This window comes from Hemicordylus capensis, chromosome 4, assembly GCF_027244095.1.
Source record: "Hemicordylus capensis ecotype Gifberg chromosome 4, rHemCap1.1.pri, whole genome shotgun sequence".
In the NCBI taxonomy this organism is placed as follows: Eukaryota; Metazoa; Chordata; class Lepidosauria; order Squamata; family Cordylidae; genus Hemicordylus; species Hemicordylus capensis.
Window position 1 is genome coordinate 246,616,669 of NC_069660.1, and position 19,637 is coordinate 246,636,305.

The following is a 19,637-nucleotide window of genomic DNA, read 5'->3' on the forward strand; positions in this document are numbered from 1 at the left end:
GACCCTCGCGCCTATAAAAACTCCCTCGCGCTCCGCCCTCGCTCTAGAGGAGGCTCCGGCAAGGGGCGAGGAGGGAGCTTTAGAGTAGCCTGTGAGCAAGAGTTAAAAAAAAAGTTGGGGCGTTTTCCGGGTGACTGGCGGCGGCGACCACGACCACCGCGGGGGTCGGGGGGCAGCGACTAGGGTGAGCTGTGACACGTGGGGAATCGGGAGGGAGGCGCAAGTGGGCAGCCGGACGGCGGAGGGAGGGAACTGCTGAGAGATTTATTGCGTCCGGGTGGAGGGTGATGCTGATGATGAAGGCAGAAAGAGGGCCTGCACCTCCAAGAAGTGGCAGGTGCTGAACTAGTGTCGGATCTGGTTATCTTTTGCGTAACCGCGCGTTGATCCATTAGGGACCCCCACCCCTGCAAAAAAAACCACATTTCAGGGCCAGCCAAAATGACACACAGTTGTGAGAAGCAAGCTTTTGAGTTCTCCAGAGCTCATCATCAGGCTGGATGGTAAAGCTAGAAATACGGGGAGGGGGGGAGAAAAGCCCGCCTGGTGGTATAACTCCCAATTCTGCTGTTTAGAGGAGTGTTCGGATGCATTGCAGGAGGAATGTACTGTAGGCAGACTTTAACCCCGGGGTGGTCTCCAGCTGTAGTGGCAGGAACTGGATGGTGGAACTGTGGTAGTCTGGCAGCTGGAGAGCCTCAAGTTGGCCACCCCTGCTTTAGTCTCACTAGGGGCAGCAGCTGTTACAAGGGACTTGGGACAATGACACCATATTGGCTCCAGGGCTGTAACTCTAATAGGGCAAGGGGAGTCTGGGGCCCCACTCCCTTGGGGGGCCCCCAGAGGCAAGTCACATGACTGACTCCACAGCCGTGCACCCGCCCGGGCTTCCTTCAGTAGTATTCATCCTCCGAAACTGATGTGAGTGTTAAGACCTGGAGCTACCAGAACAGCATGTCTTTCTCTAGTACCATTAAATGACTTGCATCGTCCACAATTTACAGAACCTTTTAAAAAATGCTTTTTGTCACCACTATTCAGCCTCATTTAAGATTTCTTTACTTCATGAGCTGAGCTTCAGTGGGGGGGGGGCATTTTAAAATCTTGTTTCTGGGCCCTATATATATAATCTAGCAGTTGCTCTGTTGACTGTACCCTGTTTACTTGCAGTTTATCATAAGCTCATATTTCTGTGCAAAACTATTTTAAGTGGCTCATGGTGCAGCTAGGCAATCTTCATGTCACATAAAAGAAACTGGACAAAAGTGTGTGGTGGGGTATACAGATATGTGGTACTTTAAAACAATTGGAATATGATTTTTGTGTGTGTGTGCACACGGCCTGCAGCCCGACCCCTTAAATTATCATTTGCAACTTCTCATGAGGCACTTGCATAAAAGAACAGTTTTGGTCTACGTCTACAAGTGTGGAAAAATGAAACGGAAGACTTCAGAGGTGGTAGATTGAATAGTACCACTTCAGACTGGTTGTGGGATCCAATTTGGGAATGCTCTCAAGTGAAACAATAACTCTACAGGTAGAAAACTAGCATAGCAATGGATCTAGAAGCTTTCTCTTGAGTATGCTAGTTTTTTATTTGCATGGAACGTCTTACTCTGTTAGCATTCAAAACTATCATTCTTGCCTTCAGTATGGAATGGTAAACTCCAGTCAGCCGTCTTAGGCCTCTGTTAGTTATTTTTGCCTCGTTCTACTGTGTGTGTGGATATCCAGTCTCATCAAAAGGTTTTCATGTGTGAGGTTCTCACCATACACTCAGCAGTCCTAAAAAAAAACCCCAGGCTTTTGTGGTGATACCAGCCATGTAGGTGGCTGTGGTGTCCTGGGGAGAAAATGGTCATGTGAATCCAGTCTACATGTATTTTGGCTCTAGGCTTGATCTCAAGTGCACAAGACTATACAGGATTCCTTTTTCACTCTGTTTCTTTTCCTTTTAGTTCTGAGGTTGCAGATTTGTCTTCAGTTGGCAACAATGTGTACCGCAAAGCCCCGGATGGTCGTTCCTTACGGCCTAAAGACCCTACTCGAGGGAGTGAGCAGAGCAGTTCTCAAAGCCAGTCCCTCTAACATCACTGAGTTTGCTGCCGTCTATTTCAGGGAGCTGATAGTTTTTCGAGAAGGTTGGCTTCTGCCTTTTTAAAAAAACAATGATAAATACTGTTTCATAGACCAACTTATCGTTTGTGCTAGTGTCACCCTATTGACTCCAGTGAATTTTTACCTGTGTCATTTGTTAGCAAATCACCTCTTATGACTTTCAAAAATTGTATATTCTGAGTTAATTTAATAAGCCATTTCAACTTTTCTTCCCAGAACACCCTAATTTGGACATTAAAGATCTGGTTAGAGAATTTCATTGTACTAGAGGTAAGAAATTGTGAATAAAGCAATGATTCTTAAAGTGGAACCACACATTACATGTACTTCCATTATTTTCTTTTTAGACTTTGATTTGGTCCACAATGCATCCTCTGAAGCTGCAGCTTGAAAAACCAGCATAGTGAGGGCTTCCTAACATTTTCTCCTCATGCTGTTTTCCAGCTGAAAATGATCTCTGTGCACCTTTTCTCCAGTCACAATGGGGGAGGGATTTTTTTTTCCCAGTGGGGGCGGGAATCCCCTCTCTTCCATTCCCCTCCAAATTACAGCCTCAGCAGTGACATTATGCAGGGGGAAATTCTCTTCAAAGGATTGTGGACTGACTGTGTAGTTACAGTCTCAAATAATGGATCATAAAGGGAGTCTTGATTGTAAAGCAGCTACACTGGATTTAGAGTCACAGCCCAATGTAAATCCACTTCGGGGCAGGGGTTAGTACAGAAGGTGGAACTTCCAGAAGTCAAATGTTTTGATAGGTGTCCTTTGTTTTCACAGGGGTAGGAAGTACTGCATTGAGAACTGCTCTCTAGGTAGCTTACTGCCTTTTTAAAAATTCTGAAGTTACAGATTTAGATTAAGGCTGGAAATACAAAAAATGACTTGTTTCTATGTGAATAAAGTATAACAAAGGAACAGTCTGATCTGTAGAAGAGGGCTGTGCTCTATTTGGGATCATATGAAGCTGCCTTATATGGAGTCACTGCTGGCCCATCTAGTCAATATTGTCTTAATTGGCTAGCAGTGGCTCTCTTGGGTTTCAGGCAAAGAGCTTTCCAGCAACTGAACTTGGGATCTTCTGTGTGCAAAATGTGTTTTACCAATGAGCCATGGCATGAAGCAGAGTGGAGAAAGAGTCAAAGAGAACAGCTGCACTACTTCACCCTCAGGCTTTTGAGGAATAGGGATCCGAGCAATAGACTGACTGCAGCTTGTTAAGAAATTCTAGGGAATAGGGGCAGTGCTTCTTGATTTGGACTTCCTTTGCAGGAGAGATGACAGAAGGGAGCCCTATGATGTCTTTGTAATATTTGGTTTATTTACAAATATTGCACATTTTATTTATTTAATACCCTTGTATACTGTCTACTACAAAAGTCTCACCACAGTTAACAACCAGCCAGCAATTTAGAACAAGCATTCAATTAAAAACCATTTAAAACTACAGTTAAATTGAATTGTACCCTGCTAACTGAGCAAAGAGGCACCTTTTAAAAGTGGCAATTCTTTTTATTGAGCAGGGGGAGAGCAACTGGCCCTATCCATTCCCAGCACAACATCCTCCCAGCGGCTGTTGCTGGTGTTGTCTTGTCTTGTCTTAGATTGTGAGCCCTTTGGGGGATAGAGAGCCATTTTATGTATTTATTAATATCTATGTAAACTGCTTTGGGGAATTTTTGTTGAAAAGTGGTCTATAAATATTCATTGTATTTGTACTGTGGAGAGGAGCAACAGTGCACTCCTACAAGCAGTAATAGATAACACCATCAGATTCCCTTACATCCCAAGTTGCTTGAGCTTCATACTCTCCCACCACCGTCTCCCATTGTTGCCTCCTAAAAATGGCTCGTCTTTTCCCAGTTTTCCTCTTTTGCTTCCTCTCAATGCTCACATCAGGGGTAGGATTTGTCACCAACAAGCAATCACAGTTTCCCCACGTTCAGGACGCTCCGATCTTTCATTCATTAGCTCACACGAAGAAACATGAGCTGGTCTTCCTCCTTAGCACCTAGTAGCATTTCTTTGTCAGATCCCAGGTAGTCTGAGCAGGCATCGTCTTAAGGTAAATCCATAGTGAGAAGCCAGTCATAACACCATATTTGGTGCAACCTTGAGTTAGTCATCTTCCCTCACCCCTGAAGAGCAATGAAAGAAAAGTCTCAAAAGATGTCTGGAAAGACAGCACACATTTTGCTCCACCAAGCTTCTGTGCGAATGAAAGAATAGTTCTTGCCCTTAACAACAGCACTGAAGCAAGAACACAGGGTTATTTTGCCTGCTCTTTCAAGTTCCTTAGTCTATCACAAAACAAAGGCCCGTGGCACCCAACATTTGCTCTGACTTAAACTGTTGCTTTATGTGATTTTTTGTGGAAGCAAAATACACAACAATTGATACTTAGTAGCTTAATGTTACATGTTGGTTTTTGTTAACTGTTGAGCCTCAGATTGATTATTAGAAGTGGACTGAAAGAAGTAGATGGCCCTATTCAAGCTGAACGTTCTGAGGAGGTACAAAGTGTACATAGCTGCTAGAGGTCTGTGGAAAACCCACATACACTTTCTAACATACAGAAATCAGTACAGATTAACCACGGTTGAGAGATTGACAGCGGGTACGATATTGGCCACTCCTGTCCTTTTGCATGCAGAATGTTCAGGAGATAGCAGCAGATTGACACAAGTCCCCACACTTAACCTGGCTTTGCTAGCTGGCTTCAGATCTTGGCTAAGAATCCTGGTTAAGCATGGGATCTTGTTTATCCTTCATGTAGGTGCCACCGTAGTGCTTAGCTAAGATTAAGGAAAGGGTTGGGAGGGAATCATGCAGAAAACACAGTTCTGTATCACCTATCGTAAATCCCTCCCATCCCTTTCCCTAATCTTGGTTAAGCTTTATACTGGTATCTATATTAGGGATGTGCCTGGAACTGGCTTGGAGGCCCCTTTATGGCTCTCTGAACCTGGTGGGAGTATACCTTTAAGGACCGTGGAGGGTGCTCTCCCCCCCGCCCACCACCCCGTGTTTCTCCCATCATGATGTGCACATGAACAGTGGACATTTCCGGTTTGCGATGTACCAGGGCAGCAAGGAGGTACTGTGCCACCCTGCGGGATCGATTTTAATGACAGCACCGGTGGAGCAAATGCAGGTGTGTGTGTAAGAGCACCCTCCTCTGTCCTTAAAGGTATTTCCCCCACCTTCGAATTGGCAGTCGCTGGTTCTGTGCACACTCTAATCTACATTAAAGGCAGGTTCAGACAACATGCAAATCAGCCAATTGCCCGTACCTTGAGCTCAGTGGCTGCCAGTATTCGGGGTATAGCTAGGGGAGAGGGGGCCTGTATTTGCCCCCCTCCCCGGGGGCCCCTCGGAGTGAGGGAGATAATGAAGAAAATAGAGGTGGAGTTTGGGGGCCTTCAGGAGCTGGGGCCCCCGAGTTCTTGGAACCCATCCGCTCAATTATAGCTACACCTCTGCCAATATTGGTTGTGTTATCTGAACCCACCAATGTCAACCTGTTTTGCCCTACTTGTGGTTCCGAACCCATCTGTAACCAACTGCAAATCTTGGTTATAGATGTTTAGTTTGGAACTGGAAGTAGGGGAGAATATGCTGACATTGGCATATTTGGTTGATACAACCAGTGTTGGTATATTGCCCCTCTCTCATCAGAAGTCAGGCTCTCAGATTCACCAGTTCTTGTGTCTTCTAAACCCATCATCTGGTTAACAAGGTCTCCCATGCTTAACAAGATTCTTCACCAAGATTTGAATCTAGCTAGCAAACACTGGTTACATGTGGGAGCCTGGTTAACCTTATAAGTGGAAATTGTCTAAGATGTCACCCAGTTACAACTGCACTAGCTCCATGAACTGCATATTACATATATACATTAATTGAAATTGGCAGGGTGGGTGGGATCAGGACACTTTGCAAAACAAAGGAATACTGCAGCATTCTTCTATCTCTCCCCCTGATTCCTGACAACTTTTCCTGTTTATATATGCTTTATCCTTCTATTTCAACGCTCAAGTAAGATCCTCAACTTGCCTCTTCCCATCTACTATAAAAATACAGAGCAGCTTAGATCTAATACCACTTAGCAATTGATTCATCACATGGTCCCTCTCTGCTCTCTACAACTCTTGGGTGTGTGTTTCCCCCCACATTTCCTTCATTTCCTCCCAGCCCGTTTTGTTTTCCCTGGGGTGAGTTGAGCCTTCCCTTCCACCACAAGAGGTCCTCAGGATGCCTTGTGTTCAGTCCTGTTCTTGCTTGGAATGCCTTTCTCTTTTCTGTTCCAATCCCATGCTTATGCCCCATTACAGTGCTGAGAAGTGCCTGAAACTGTAGTTATTATTTCATATCTGAAATCTTTTCTATGGGACACCTGCCTTTGAGAGGAAAATCCAAACAGATCTTTACAAAGACTGCGTATGCTACTGAGCCCGTCTCTTGTTGTCACTTGCTCATTCCCTTGTGCGTAGTGGCTTTGAAAAAGCTGATTGAAAGCCAAAGCATGCCTTATGGAGTCTCCCCTCACTAGAAATGGTCTTTCAAATTTTGCGCTGAACAAATTTTGCAGTACCAACAGACTATGGGGGGTGAGGAGTGTCCTGCAAATAATGTCTGAAGTAAAATAATTTTCTCTTGTGATATCTTTAAGTCTCTCCCCTTGCTCAGAGGCAAGTTTTTATTCCACCGGTTTGTTGTTGCAGTTCACTCAGGGCATATCCAGTTAGGCACCTTATATTTCTTTTGGCTTTTTAAAAATGTCCTAGACCTCGAGGCTCCTCTAATCACTGACATTAACACTGCTGCCTTCTGTCATAATGTTTTTACCTGCTCTCCTTTTCTATTGCCTTGTCAAGGCCGGTCCAAGACTTTTGACTGAGTGGGGTGACAGAGTCCTCCCTCCCCCATTCCATGTATACAGCAAAATCAAGTGGCAAATCTTTTTTCCTGGAGGGCACTTCTTAAATGCTGCCCCATCCCAAAATATTCCTGCAGTGAGAGAAGTTGGACGTCAGGGTGACTGGTTCAGCCCAGCATTCTTCCTAACACGCTATATTTCTATGTGTGTGGGGAAGCTTTCCCTTTTGTTTGAAGTGGAATTTAGTGGGGAATGTCATATGCAAACAGGCAACCCTACCAGTGTTCCCTCTAAGGCGTGCACACATGTGCCCACTCACAGGTTTTTTTATGTCCGCTCAGTTAGTTTTAGATCCCGCTCAGGTTGAATCAGGAAGGCCCCACTGCAAATGCATGTGTGCACACACTGCCTTGATACTGCTGCTCAGAACAACATTCATTCTGCACACAGATGAAAAAAATTAGGGCACTGAAGCCTACCTCAGCCTGAAATGGTGCAATCCAAGAAAAGCTTTGCACACCTAACACTGGATTGGTGGGCTTCTGCCACTTTGACCCTACCTCAATAACCTTTTGTTATTGCTAGCTAATGGACATTGCCAATGCAGTTTCTAGTATTTCTGCCTCTCTAGGTTTAGGGTTTCCCCCTCTAGTTAAAAGACCCTAACAAAACGTCTAGTTTTAAGAGAGCAGAACCCATCCAGGTTCCCCCCACCTCAATTAACAGCAAGCACAAGCACCCACAATCCCACATTCAATCCTTGACATCTCCAGGTCGGGCTGGAAAGGAAAGACCCTTTCTGAAATCCTGGAGAGTTGCTGCCAGTCAACATAGACAGTGCTAAGCTAGATGGACCAATGGTGTGACTCAGCAAGGCCTGGGGATTACTGTATACTAATACCCAACACCCTAAATCCTCTTTGTGGAAGTGCTGTTCAGGCTGGTGCAAAAAAAACCCCACAGCTGCCACGTGAAGGTGCTTCTTGTGACATGACAACCATTCTGTGCAGCCACTTGCATACAGACTGGGGGACTTTGTCCGTGCAGTCAGCTATGTCTCTTGTCCTCAAGTCAGTCTCTGATTGGCTTGCCTTGTGCAAACAGAGCTGGCTGTCCTTGATGCCTGGCTAGTGATTAACAACAACTGGCTCCCTGACTGCAGTCTTGACCTTATAACCACTGCAGCTGCTATAGCCCAAATACGACATTACTCAAGAGAGTACACTGGCCAACATCCCACGCAGTGGAATGCCAGCATGAGGTGCTAACTGTCCAGAAGATGTCCTGCAGCACACAGTCAGGACTGTCTTTGACGTTGTGCAGAAGCCCTGGCGGGTCCCCAACACTGGTGCTCTGCTATACGGAATGTCGACCAGTGCACGGGAATGTACTGGTTAGCCATGTGCTCTGGTGCAGATTTGCTCCATAGCCAGGCCCTCTGGTGTCCCTGTGTTCAATGCATGCCTGCAGAAGCAAGCACTGCATCTGGGGAGAGTTTACCCCTGTGATTTGGAACCCCATGCTCAATGCTTACTTCCGCAGACAAGCCTTGAATGCAAGGCGAATAGGGAGCATGGCTGCAGAGTGCAGCAGGCCAGGGGCATGGCTAGCCCAAGCACTCCCTCCTCCCTGTAGCTGGGGACACATAGGGCTTATGTGGCACTTGAATGCCATAGAATCACTCCTAGTTTTACAAGCAAGCCGTGGTCCCATGATAGCTGATATTCAAATTTCCAAAAGATTAAGAAGATTGTTAAACTTTCAAGCTGGATTTGAAGCCAGTGTGTTAAGCAGCAGTGAAGTGTCCTTGGCTTTAAAGAGAAACACTCTTCACTTTCTTCATCTTTGCTTTCTTGCAGTAGAGGGATGGGCCGAAGGAACAGGAGGGGCCCCTCGTGGGCAAGCCAAAAGGGCTGATGTCGGAGATGCATATAGGTCAGACTCTACTCCAATCTCTGATGAACCCAAACGGAAGGAAAAATCGACTGACACGGAAGAGGACCAAATCAATGAAGAACCTGAACGTGAACAGGCCACCAAGACTACCCAGTACCCATCGGTTGTTGATGATTTTGGAGACAAGACTGGGGATGAGAAGGGAGCTGGACTTGCCTATGTCCCAGCTGATCCTGCCCAGCTAGCAGCACAGATGCTAGGTAATGTTGAACCTGCTCCTGAGCCTGCTCCTGAGCCTGCCCCCGAGCCTGCCCCCGAGCCCACTCCTGAGCCCGCTCCTGAGCCCGCTCCCGCTCCCGAGGCTGCTCCCGCTCCCGAGGCTGCTCCCGCTCCCGAGGCTGCTCCTGCTCCTGAGGCTGCTCCCGCTCCTTCTGAACCTGAACTGAAGGATGTGGCCATCTCTGTGCAGACCCTTCCCGCCTTATCCCAGAGTGCAGAGGATATTGTAGCTGCAGTTGCACCAGCAGTGGTTGCTGCTGCTGCTGAAGAAGAACTATCTGCACCAACACCATTACCACCAGCACAACCAGAAGCAGAACCTGCAGCTTCTGCAGTCTCTCCCAGGGTTGGGTCAGCCGCTCAGAGTCATTCCTCCGTTGCTGAGGAAGTAGCTCCCTCAGGTAGTCAGGCTGAGGCACCACCCGCTGAAGTGGTAGAGGAAGCTTCCCCAGACCCCTTGCAGGAAGGAGAACCACCCCCGGCACCACCACCACCACCATCTCCTCCTGATAAAGACCAATCACAGGCTGAATCTTATTCAAGTGAAATTGAGGTCACATCAGACCTACAGTTCACACCCATATGTGACGATCCCGATGCTGGTGGAGAGGCCCCACCACCACCGTATGTAGAGCAGTTTCCACAGCAAATAGTAATTCCTTTCATAGACACGGTAGCATGTCTCTTAGATCCGCTAACGGCTTCACTAAACGCAGGTCAGTTTACATGTACTAGTATTCTAGATCCATCTGCAGCTGATGCAGAATGTGACCCTGACAGAATGGATACTACAGAGCAACTGAGAACAACTGACCCAGGTTTTATTATGTCAGGTAAGAAAGTAAAGATATTTCTGAAACCCGCCTTTTCCATATTGTAGTAATATTGTAGCTCCATAACTAACAAACTACTCCATCTCCTCAAATGCACTCACACTGGTGGGAGCCCAACTCAAACCAACAGGGCTTGTGCCAGGGGAGTGCCTTGAGGACTGGAGCCTTCATTATTTAAATGCAAGTGCCCATGGCAGTACAAGGTTGAGATAAATGATTGGTCACTCTTGCTTTGGGGCGTGCAGGTCCCATAGCACTGGCCTAGCTGGGATGTGCATGTGTGAAATTTCCCCATGCAGTTGCTTCCAGCTGTGTGGTTGATTGTGAGTTGACCACATAACTTACCTTGCATGAATGTTGTCTGCCCCAGTTCCTACTTCTGTTTTTTATTCTTGGTATTGTTTCCTGTGAACCGATTGGACAGGGCAAGGCAACACTTAAGAAAGGAGTTATGGGGCGTTGGATGATGTATGACTTTCTTTAAACCATGATCAGCCTTTCTCACAGTAGACCATGCATCTCGAATCAAAATTTCATGCATGCTCATGGTGGCTAAGGGAAGGTGATGTGGGTGACTGTAACTTAACATTGTACCAAATATTTGGAATCTCAGCTATGGCACTAACATCGGCTTTTGCATTTAAATGAAATGGTGGTGGTTGCCTGCGCTGTCCTGTCAGGGCCAGTCTTCTGCAGATTGTCCACAGGGACTGGACTAGTCACTTGTTGCTGAGAAGCACAGCTGGAGTGGCCTGACTTTTCCTTCCTGAGATGGCTTCTCCCATTATTTCCCCCCCTCAGTGACAAGTCTGTAGCCCATCTCTGTTCTCAATTGGAGAAGCTCTCCTAACACCTCTTCTTTCTTTTCCATTGCCTTGGCCTAAATTTGCCCCACAGGGCACAGTCTCCCTAGAGTTACAGCCCATTAGAGAGGTTAGTTAGTTAAGATACAAAAAGCATGTTACAGAAGAGAGGATGCTTAGTGGGAAAAGGAACACAGACAGTATTGGCATGGCTGGATAGGAGGAACAATACTGCAGCAGCAGAAGCAAGATGTGGTTAGTTTTTCAAGCTATTGGGGGGGGCACTTATAACTGTCAATGAAGTTTTATCCTAAATTTTGCAGCCAATTGACATACCTAAAGAAAGAAAAAAGCCCAACTCGTACAGCACCGGGAACCAAAATTAAATGTTGGTTGGTTCTACATGACGTCTCCAATCCTCAGGAGCGTGTGCTCCCCCTCCCCTGCCTGCTTGCAAATTGGAATGATTCTATTTCTGACTGTGGTTAGAAACCAAGATCGATTACGCCCTCTGAACTGAACAGACTTGCTAATTTAACCAAAGCATTTGAAATAAACTGAGATCTGAGCCTAAGAATTGAAATGGGGTTCGGATCTCAGTTTACTTCAAGCACTTTGGTGAGTTCAGACATCACTACTGATCTTGGTTTGGTTCTAACCATAGTCGGAAGTGGAATTTCCCCAACTCATTTGCAGGCAGGGAAAGAGGGACTGTGTTCAAGTCTTGAAGATGTTGTATGGAACCAAGACTTAACCCTGCTTCCATGGGAAATCTGAACCTTCTCTAGGTATATAAATTTTGGATTTGAATTTATTTCAAGTATTTAAGAAGTTGGGCTAGAATTCGACAGCCTTTTTGTTTTTGCTGCAAATTATTTTTATGCATTTCAGTTGTATGAAGACAGTGAACAGAGTTGTTTGAAGGGATTCAGTGTGTTGTGAGCTCTGAGAGGCCCCTGCATTTTGGATAGGTTAGACTAATCTAGCCTATCCAAAATACAGGGGCCACAGTGCTCACTGCACAGAAAAAAAAAGCTGACACTGTGCCAGCGGTGGGGTCTCTTTTGTGCTGACTCCTTCCAGATGGTTTATCTCAGCTTGAATCCCAGTATTTGGTGACTGCAACTCATTGCTCATTGAAGAGGTTTAAATCTGCTCCATGCAGTCAGCTTGGATAAGTGCATAACTCCAGCTTTGACACCACAGGCTGCTGTTGCTCCATCTCAGCCATGCCAACCTTCCACCTTTTTGCCTCCAAGAATTCTCTCCTCTCTATAACATGACTTTTTGCAGCATAAAGTTGTTTATAAGGCTAGGCAATATGACTGCAGTTCATAGCTCCTAGTAGATGGTCTTTCATGCCAGCAAATTTTCTTTAAATTTTTATTTTATAGCCATGGCAACAAGCGAACCAGGACAACCACCACCATATTCTAATGTGTGGACTCTCTATTGTCTAACTGATTTGAAACAACAAGGTCGTAAGTCACCACCACCACCACCACCACCCCTTCCGCCTATTGGAACTGGTGCTCCTGTTCCCCAGGCAACCCTATTCATATCTAGTGGTAAGGACCAACAGCAGTATCTACAGCCGCAGATGATACAACAAGGTCAACCACCACAAGTGTCCTCTCCAACTTATGTGATGATGGAAGATGGGAAGAAAGGAAGTGCACCACCTTTCATTTTAGTGGGCTCTTCTGTTCAGAATAAGCAGGACTGGAAACCCATCCCTGGCCATACTGTTCTTGCACAGCCGGACACTGGTGGTACTGTGAGGAGGTTCGCTACAATACCTGTACCGGTCGCCAGGCCAGCAGATGCGAAAACAGCCAACCCCAATTTTAACTCCGCACAGGATAGCGGTAGACCTCCAACTCCAGTTTTTCTTTCAGTTGCCATACCACTTGAGGATGTGATGACTGGGAAGGGCTCTGGAGCTGGAGATAAAACACCTTTTGCAGGAAGCTATGGTATAGCAGGAGAAATCACATTTGCCTCAGTACGCAGAACGGAATAGCAAAATGGTATGTAGATTATTTGGCTTGTGATATGATAGGCCAGCCTTTCCGGTATAGAGCTTTATATAAACAAGTGCATATATGTGATACAAATGTGAAGATTCATCATAGTGGCCAGATTTGGAGCTCTTAATAACCAACCACTAGTTGATGATTTTGTTGTTGAAGCTAGAAAGCTACTCATGGGGATACTAAAACAACATTAGTGCACCATGCACACATCTCAAGACCTTTTTATTTTGGTAGTCTCGCCATCCAATGCATATTGGTCTTTTCTGCTATATTAATTTATATAAATGTACATTTTAGTGCATTTCATGATATTTTATTGTATTCATGGATTTTGTTAGTCACTTTGTGCCAACACCCTTTAATTGGAACTAAATCCCATTGCTTTTTTAGGTGATCACTCCAATAGTATGTTGATTTGGTCCTTCTTCTTTTTTTGAAATAAAAAGCTCAAATTCTGCTGATCAGCTGGGATTCAATCCCACCTCCTGAACAGCTAATCACTGGAATAATGGCCTTTTACAAAAGGGTTCCGTGCCCAGACAGCAATAATTGTATGCATATTACCTGGCTGCACACATGGTTCCCCGTCCATAGTGCCTCTAGCTGGACGAGGGTGAAGGTGTTGAAGACAAGTGGCACCCTTGGCCATAGATACAACCTAATTGGTTTGGTGGGAATGTCTGTCTTCAGACATGATGGTGAATAAAGTGTTCCTAAAAAGTTGAAGTATTTTCACAATTACTGAAGAAATACTGCCAGTTTAATTTAGAGCATGAAGCTGGCAACTCCTTTACTACATCTGTTGACATTGCCTTGCTTCGTTTTGGCATGCTCATTATCGAAGACCTGTATGGCTTAGAATTCTGATGAGGAGCCATAGAATACTTCCTAGAAGATTTCTAGGCGGCAGTATTAATGAATAGCTATCTTGGACCACAGTGCTTTCCAGCCACTATTAAAAGCAAAGCACAGAAATAGAATGTTTTTGTAAAACTGAAACTAGGGCATGGTTTCTAGGTCTTCTAGAGATATTCTAAGAAGTGTAGGTCTTCAGTTCCATCATTAGCAGAGCTGGCAGTTGTAGCTGATTTTAATGGTTAGCTAAATCTTGTTTCTGTTGCTTCTGAAAATCCCATCTGATACCAACTCAGGATTAGAAATACAAACCTTAGGACTGCCACACGCCATTGTATAAGGTCCTCCGCATGACCAGCCATAGGAGGGTGGGAGTGGGAAAACCTGGGTCATGAGGCTTGTGTGTAGCCAGAGCAGAGCTACCCTACTCCTTGACAACCCCGATTGTGTGTCTGATTGGGACTGTATGCAGTAGCTCCTGGCAATCCAGCTTCCTTTCAACCACAGTCTGCTGCCTATAGAGTGGCCAGGAAGCTCCTGCATTGACACAGGCAGCCTTATCGTCAGTCAGCTCCGCCGTGCTGATCATGGCCTACTCATGTAGGGGAAGGCAGGTATGCTCCTGCTTTCTCCCCAGCCCACCCTAGCCACCAGGGATTTGGGTCACATGCACAGTATTTCTACATTATACAAAATTACAGATTATGGTTTTAGGAGGAGCTTGGGATGTGGTGAAGAGGTGTGTGTGGTCCACATAAATGGACTAAGAATGTTCTTTGGGTCCTCTTATTAGTTATTTTGGAAACCTTGCTGGAATTTTTCGAAAACAACTTGTTCTATTCTATGACACTAATGTGGCAGCAAAACATTTGAAGCTCACATTGAAATGTCCCCCAGGAGTTAATACTTAGCACTTATATGGTGCTTTTGGCTGAGCAAAGTACTTCCCATGTATTCTCTAGCTATAGCCCTTATAACTCTGTAAGATAAGTTCCCCATATTGCACTTGGGAACTTGAGGTTATGAATGCATGGCAGAGGTAAGCTTTGAAGCAGGGAAGTACTGATACATAGCTCAGTCTCTTGGCCACTAGAGACCAAGAACTAAACTTCTTTCCAAGGAATGGATGTGCTCTTGCCAATATGATGTAGGTAGTCAAATGCAGCATGGCTGGCAGCAGATAAAGCTAGTTTTGGCAAAAGGAACTCAGATCTGCTAGATCAGTGCTCTTTGTAAGGCCCGGCGGGAACCAGTGGTGGCTCCTTAACCAATTGTTTCTTATGCCTATGTAAAACTTTAGCCAAAGCCTCCACACAGGCCCCTGACACTACATGGAAGTGACAGTTCTCACTGGGCAGTGCTGAACTTTCCCCAGAGCTGGTAGGGTTCCTTTTAGGAAAACAAAGCCCTCTAGGGAGAAAAATGCAAAGGGTTGCATTTCCCAAACATCATTTGTGCTTGAAAAGGCTCTGTCTCTCTTAAGGGCCCCACCTGGTGCAGAGGTCAATGCAGTGGGAAATGGCTCTTGTATAAAAAAAATGTAAGTGGCTGCCGCCTGAAAAATGTTGAAGATTATGCTATGCTAGATGGTATTCCAAGCTGCTGGGCTGCCAAGAAGCAAAGTTTTTCTAGAAATCAATTGAAACCAAGCAAGTGATTGAACATGATTATACCCAATACAGATGAGGTTTATTTGATCTCATCAGTTGTAAAATTAAAACCATGAATACCTGTGTACAAACATAGGTGTAAAGGAACACTTACTTCTGGAAGTTAATTCCCACAACAGAGCTTAAACCAGACTGTTCCTTCTGTGCAAGACCAAAAACTGGTCTTGCACAGAAAACACACACACCCCCCAGTTCAAGTTCCTTGTCAAAGAGCTTACTGGGTTTCTGCGATGTAGAACTTTTTATAGAGTGAAAAACTAACTGTACCAGAGCATCTGCTCATGTACCTCCAAACAGTGGTTAAGAGGTAACATATATATAATTCATTCAGAGAACTGCAAACCCATGAGCGCGCGCGCACACACACACACACAGATCACACATACAGCCAAGTTTTCTTTGGGCTCATGAATTGTCTCATCCACTCAGTCTTGCTTCATTTCCAGTTGGCTGCAATGCCTGAATCAGCAAACTAGGGTTTGCATGACCTTCAAAACAGAATTTGAAACCCCCTTCAAAATTGTGGTTTCCAATTTTAGTTTGGAGGACAAACTCAAAATGCTCAGTCAGACAAACATAGTATGGAAAGTGCAAAGCAAGACAGTGTGATGCCACATGCCAGTTTAGAAGGCTCATTTGAACTAGTCTCCGCTGTAATCTTTTAATTCCAGAATCTCTTGAACGAATGGGTGGAATATAAGCAGTTTGTCAATCAGGTAGAGAATCCCTCTAAATTTAGCTGCTTTCCGCAAAGCATTTTAATTTCCTATTTACAATTAGAGGACTATGTTCAGATTCCATGGAAGGGGGAAGTAGCATTTACAATAATAAAGAAAAGAGCTCAGTCAGATGTGATTAGTCTTTTAAGAACAGAATAGCACAAGCAGGTTTGGTGGCAGTATTGTTAACAGCAGCAACAAAAAGGCTAAGCACTTCTTACAGCACATGCTTTATAGGCTACAGCTCTAGTGTTCAATTCCTGGTTTCTCCAAACAAAAAGAAGCTCCGGTACTGGGAGTGACTTCTGGCTGAGACCTTTGAGGAGTTCTCAAAATTAGACAGCATATGGACCAGTGGCCTTTCAAAAGCAACTCTTTATATCCTTCTGCAAGTGAAGTTGCACCATACACACAGATGTTTGTTACTGTAGCAATGGTAAGCTATACTGAATACTATCAAGTATTTAAATTCACTGCTGTTTTTCTCCCTCCTAGGTTGTGATGAGATACTCTCCACATTTCACTCCAGAAGGGAAACCTGCATCTTTAAATTAAAAAATAAAGTAATTCAAGCACTCAATAAAGTGATGCAAGCAATCTTAATCTAAAAGTTGCTCTTTGCAGGGCTTAATTTTGGACTGTTAATGTTTACTACTTGGCTTCCATGAGAGAACTAAGATGAGTACTTATTGTGACCCTTGGTTCAGATGAAAAGCTTAGCACACAGATTGCTAGTAAAAGGGACGTTAATCTTGGGCACCTGTAACTTTGCTTACTTGTAAATTTGGTTCTTATAGTGCAGGCTCCCCCAATCTGTGGCCCTCCAGATGTTGATGAACTACAATTTTCATCATCCCAGCCACAATAAGTTGTAGCTGGGGGTGATGGGAATTGTAGTTCAGCAACATCTGGAGAGCCACAGGTTGGGGAAGCCTGTTTCACGAATGGGTTATGTGCCTGCGCAGAGACCTCGTCGGAACCTAACAAGCTCAATTCTGCTTTGGGCAGGAACCCCACCCCCAGCCGCCATATGCGGCTGCGCCACTCCTCATCTCTTCAGTCACAGAGTCCAGCTTCAGTAGACCGAGCGGGAAGGACGGGAGGGTGTGTAAAAGGACAGATGACCACTAGAACCAAAAGTTAAGGGTAAGCAACCTGTAGTTCTTGGATGTCTTTTACACCAATGGGCACATAACAAGCTAGCATCCATGGAGGAGGGAATAAATTGAAACAATATGTAAACTGCAAGAAGGATTTATTTCAAAGACAAGTACATCAACTGAAAATAGACTGCAGGACACTCCTGCCAAACACAGCATCATTTTGTGACCTGGCATCAATAGCATAATGGTGGATAAATGAGTGGGGTGAAGCCCAAGTAGCTACCTGACAGATAGCATCCAAGGGGACCACGCGGTCAAAGGTGACAGAGGCCACCATGGACCTAACCGAATGCGTCTTAATGGTCGCAGGCAACTGCTTATGAGCCCATTTATAGCAAAGTTCAATCATCGAAACTATCTGCCTTGAAACTTGTAGACCTTTATGTGGCCCATCAAACAGAGCAAACAGGGAAGGAGTCTTCCTCCACTCAGCAGATCTCTGGATATAGAAGGATAATGCCCTCCTAACATCCAAAAGATGTAATCTGCGCTCTGCATCAGAGGACAGGTTCTGGAAAAATCAGGCAATGTGAGTGGTGAGGAATGATGAAACAGAGACCACCTTCAGAAGGAATTGGTCATCCGGCCTGAGTATCACCTTGTCCTTATGGAACTGAAAGTACGGTGGATCAACCCTCAAGGTCCGCAGTTCACTCACCCTCCTAGCGGAGGTGACGGCCACCAGAAAGGCAACCTTCCAGGTCAGGAGACGAGTGTCAATCAAGGCCAAAGGCTCAAAGGGGGGGCCATAGCAATCCGGCCAAAACCATAGACAGGTCTCAGGCCGGTGACATAACAGGGTCATCTGGAAAAACGTGGGACAAACCCTTCAGGATTTTTTTTAAATAACAGGTCCTTAAACCACAAAACCCAGGTTGTCGGGGAATGTGCCACAATAGCAGCCAAATGGACCTTAAGAGACGAGAGCTTCAGACCAGACACTTTTAAGGGAGAGCAGATATATACAAGCATTCTGCACAGATGGGTTAAACACATCGAACCCATGCAGAGAAGCAAAGGGACAGAAGTGAGTCCACTTATAGTCATAGGATTTCTGTGGAGATTGTTTCTTGGCCGCAAGCAAAATTTCCCTGAGTCTCAGTGGGAAGTTGGCAGGACCCTCCAAGCCATCAGGTGCAGGGGCTGAATGTCCAGGTGGAGCACCCGACCCCCCTCCTTGGACAGCAGGTCTGGTGGGGGGGGGAGGCACATCCAGGTCAGTGCTAGCCACCTCAGAGCCAGAAACCAAGGCCTCCTGGGCCAACGGGGCTAGCAGGATGGTCTTGGCATGGTCAACCCTCAGCTTGCGCAGCATCCTAGGATTGAGGGGAAATGGAGGAAACAGGTACAGCAGGTGGCCTGTCCAAGACAGGACAAAGGCATTGCCTAAAGAGCCCTCACCTTTCCCACCCCTGGAGCAATAGAGGGCACACTGAGCATTGTCCTGGGATGCAAAGAGATCCAGAGCTGGAACACCCTACTTTGCAAATATGCCCGAGAACACTGAAGTCCAAGGCCCACTCGTGGGAGACTGTCACCATCTGGCTCAAACATGTCCATCTGGACATTAAGGGACCCCTGGTTGTAGACCACATGAGGCGATAGTGTATGCACCACACACCAATGCCAAAGGTCCAGCGACAGGAACAGAAGGCTCCTCAAAGACGTGCTGCCTTGCCGATTGACATAGGCTTTTGCTATGTCCATCTGGACTGTCACCAAGCAACCCATAATCACAGGCAAGAACCCGTTGAGTGCATGGAATATGGCCAAAAACTCCAAATAGTTGATGTGCTGGCCCTCCTCCCTGATCAACCAATGGCTGTTCAGATGAAACCTGTCCAAGTGAGCCCCCCAACCGAGCTCCGATGAGTTGGTCGTAAGCACCCATCGTGGCTGGGGAGCCTGGAAAGGGGCACCGAAGTTCAGATGATGAGTCTCAGCCCACCATGCTGTGGTCACTCGCTCCAAACGGGCCAAATCCCAAAGGGGATTGAACATGTCCAAGAACCATCGCTGAATGATGCTCATCCAAAGACACGCTTGAGGGAGCACGTATGTGGTGGCAGCCATATGTCCCAAGAGGTGCTGCACCGATTGCATAGTCTGCGGGCCTCTGGCTAGAAAAATGGTGGCCAGCCTCGTGAGACTACGTATGCGGGCATCTGGGAGGAAGACCTTCTCCAAGGCCGTATTGGAGATCAGCCCTCTAAATTGTATCCTGCAGGACAGCTCCAGCTGAGATTTCTCGAAATTGATCTGGAAGCCCAGTTCCTGCAGGGTATCTATGACCGCCCCGAGACCGTCCAGGGCACCAGGTGCTTGTTCTGGGCCCTGAGGTCCAGTATGGGACTCCAACCCCCTTCTGGTTTTGGCACAACAAAGTACC

The 19,637-nt window shown here is 45.9% G+C and overlaps 1 protein-coding gene across 3 annotated transcripts; it reads left to right on the forward strand.

The window, feature by feature from the left end:
• Nucleotides 1-32: 32 nt before the first annotated feature.
• CABYR (calcium binding tyrosine phosphorylation regulated) lies at nucleotides 33-16,695 on the forward strand. Of its 3 annotated transcripts, none has more exons than XM_053250752.1 (6): nucleotides 33-184; nucleotides 1,959-2,141; nucleotides 2,335-2,388; nucleotides 8,854-10,002; nucleotides 12,704-12,835; nucleotides 16,581-16,695. In XM_053250752.1, the coding sequence occupies exons 2-5, from the start codon at nucleotides 1,994-1,996 to the stop codon at nucleotides 12,826-12,828; spliced, it is 1,476 nt and encodes a 491-aa protein (XP_053106727.1). In that variant the 5' UTR covers nucleotides 33-184; nucleotides 1,959-1,993; the 3' UTR covers nucleotides 12,829-12,835; nucleotides 16,581-16,695. The 3 variants fall into 3 exon arrangements, with proteins under 3 accessions (XP_053106727.1, XP_053106730.1, XP_053106728.1); XM_053250755.1 differs by having other exon boundaries at nucleotides 8,854-9,150; nucleotides 12,200-12,835; XM_053250753.1 differs by lacking the exon at nucleotides 33-184 and adding an exon at nucleotides 251-337.
• Nucleotides 16,696-19,637: the final 2,942 nt, after the last annotated feature.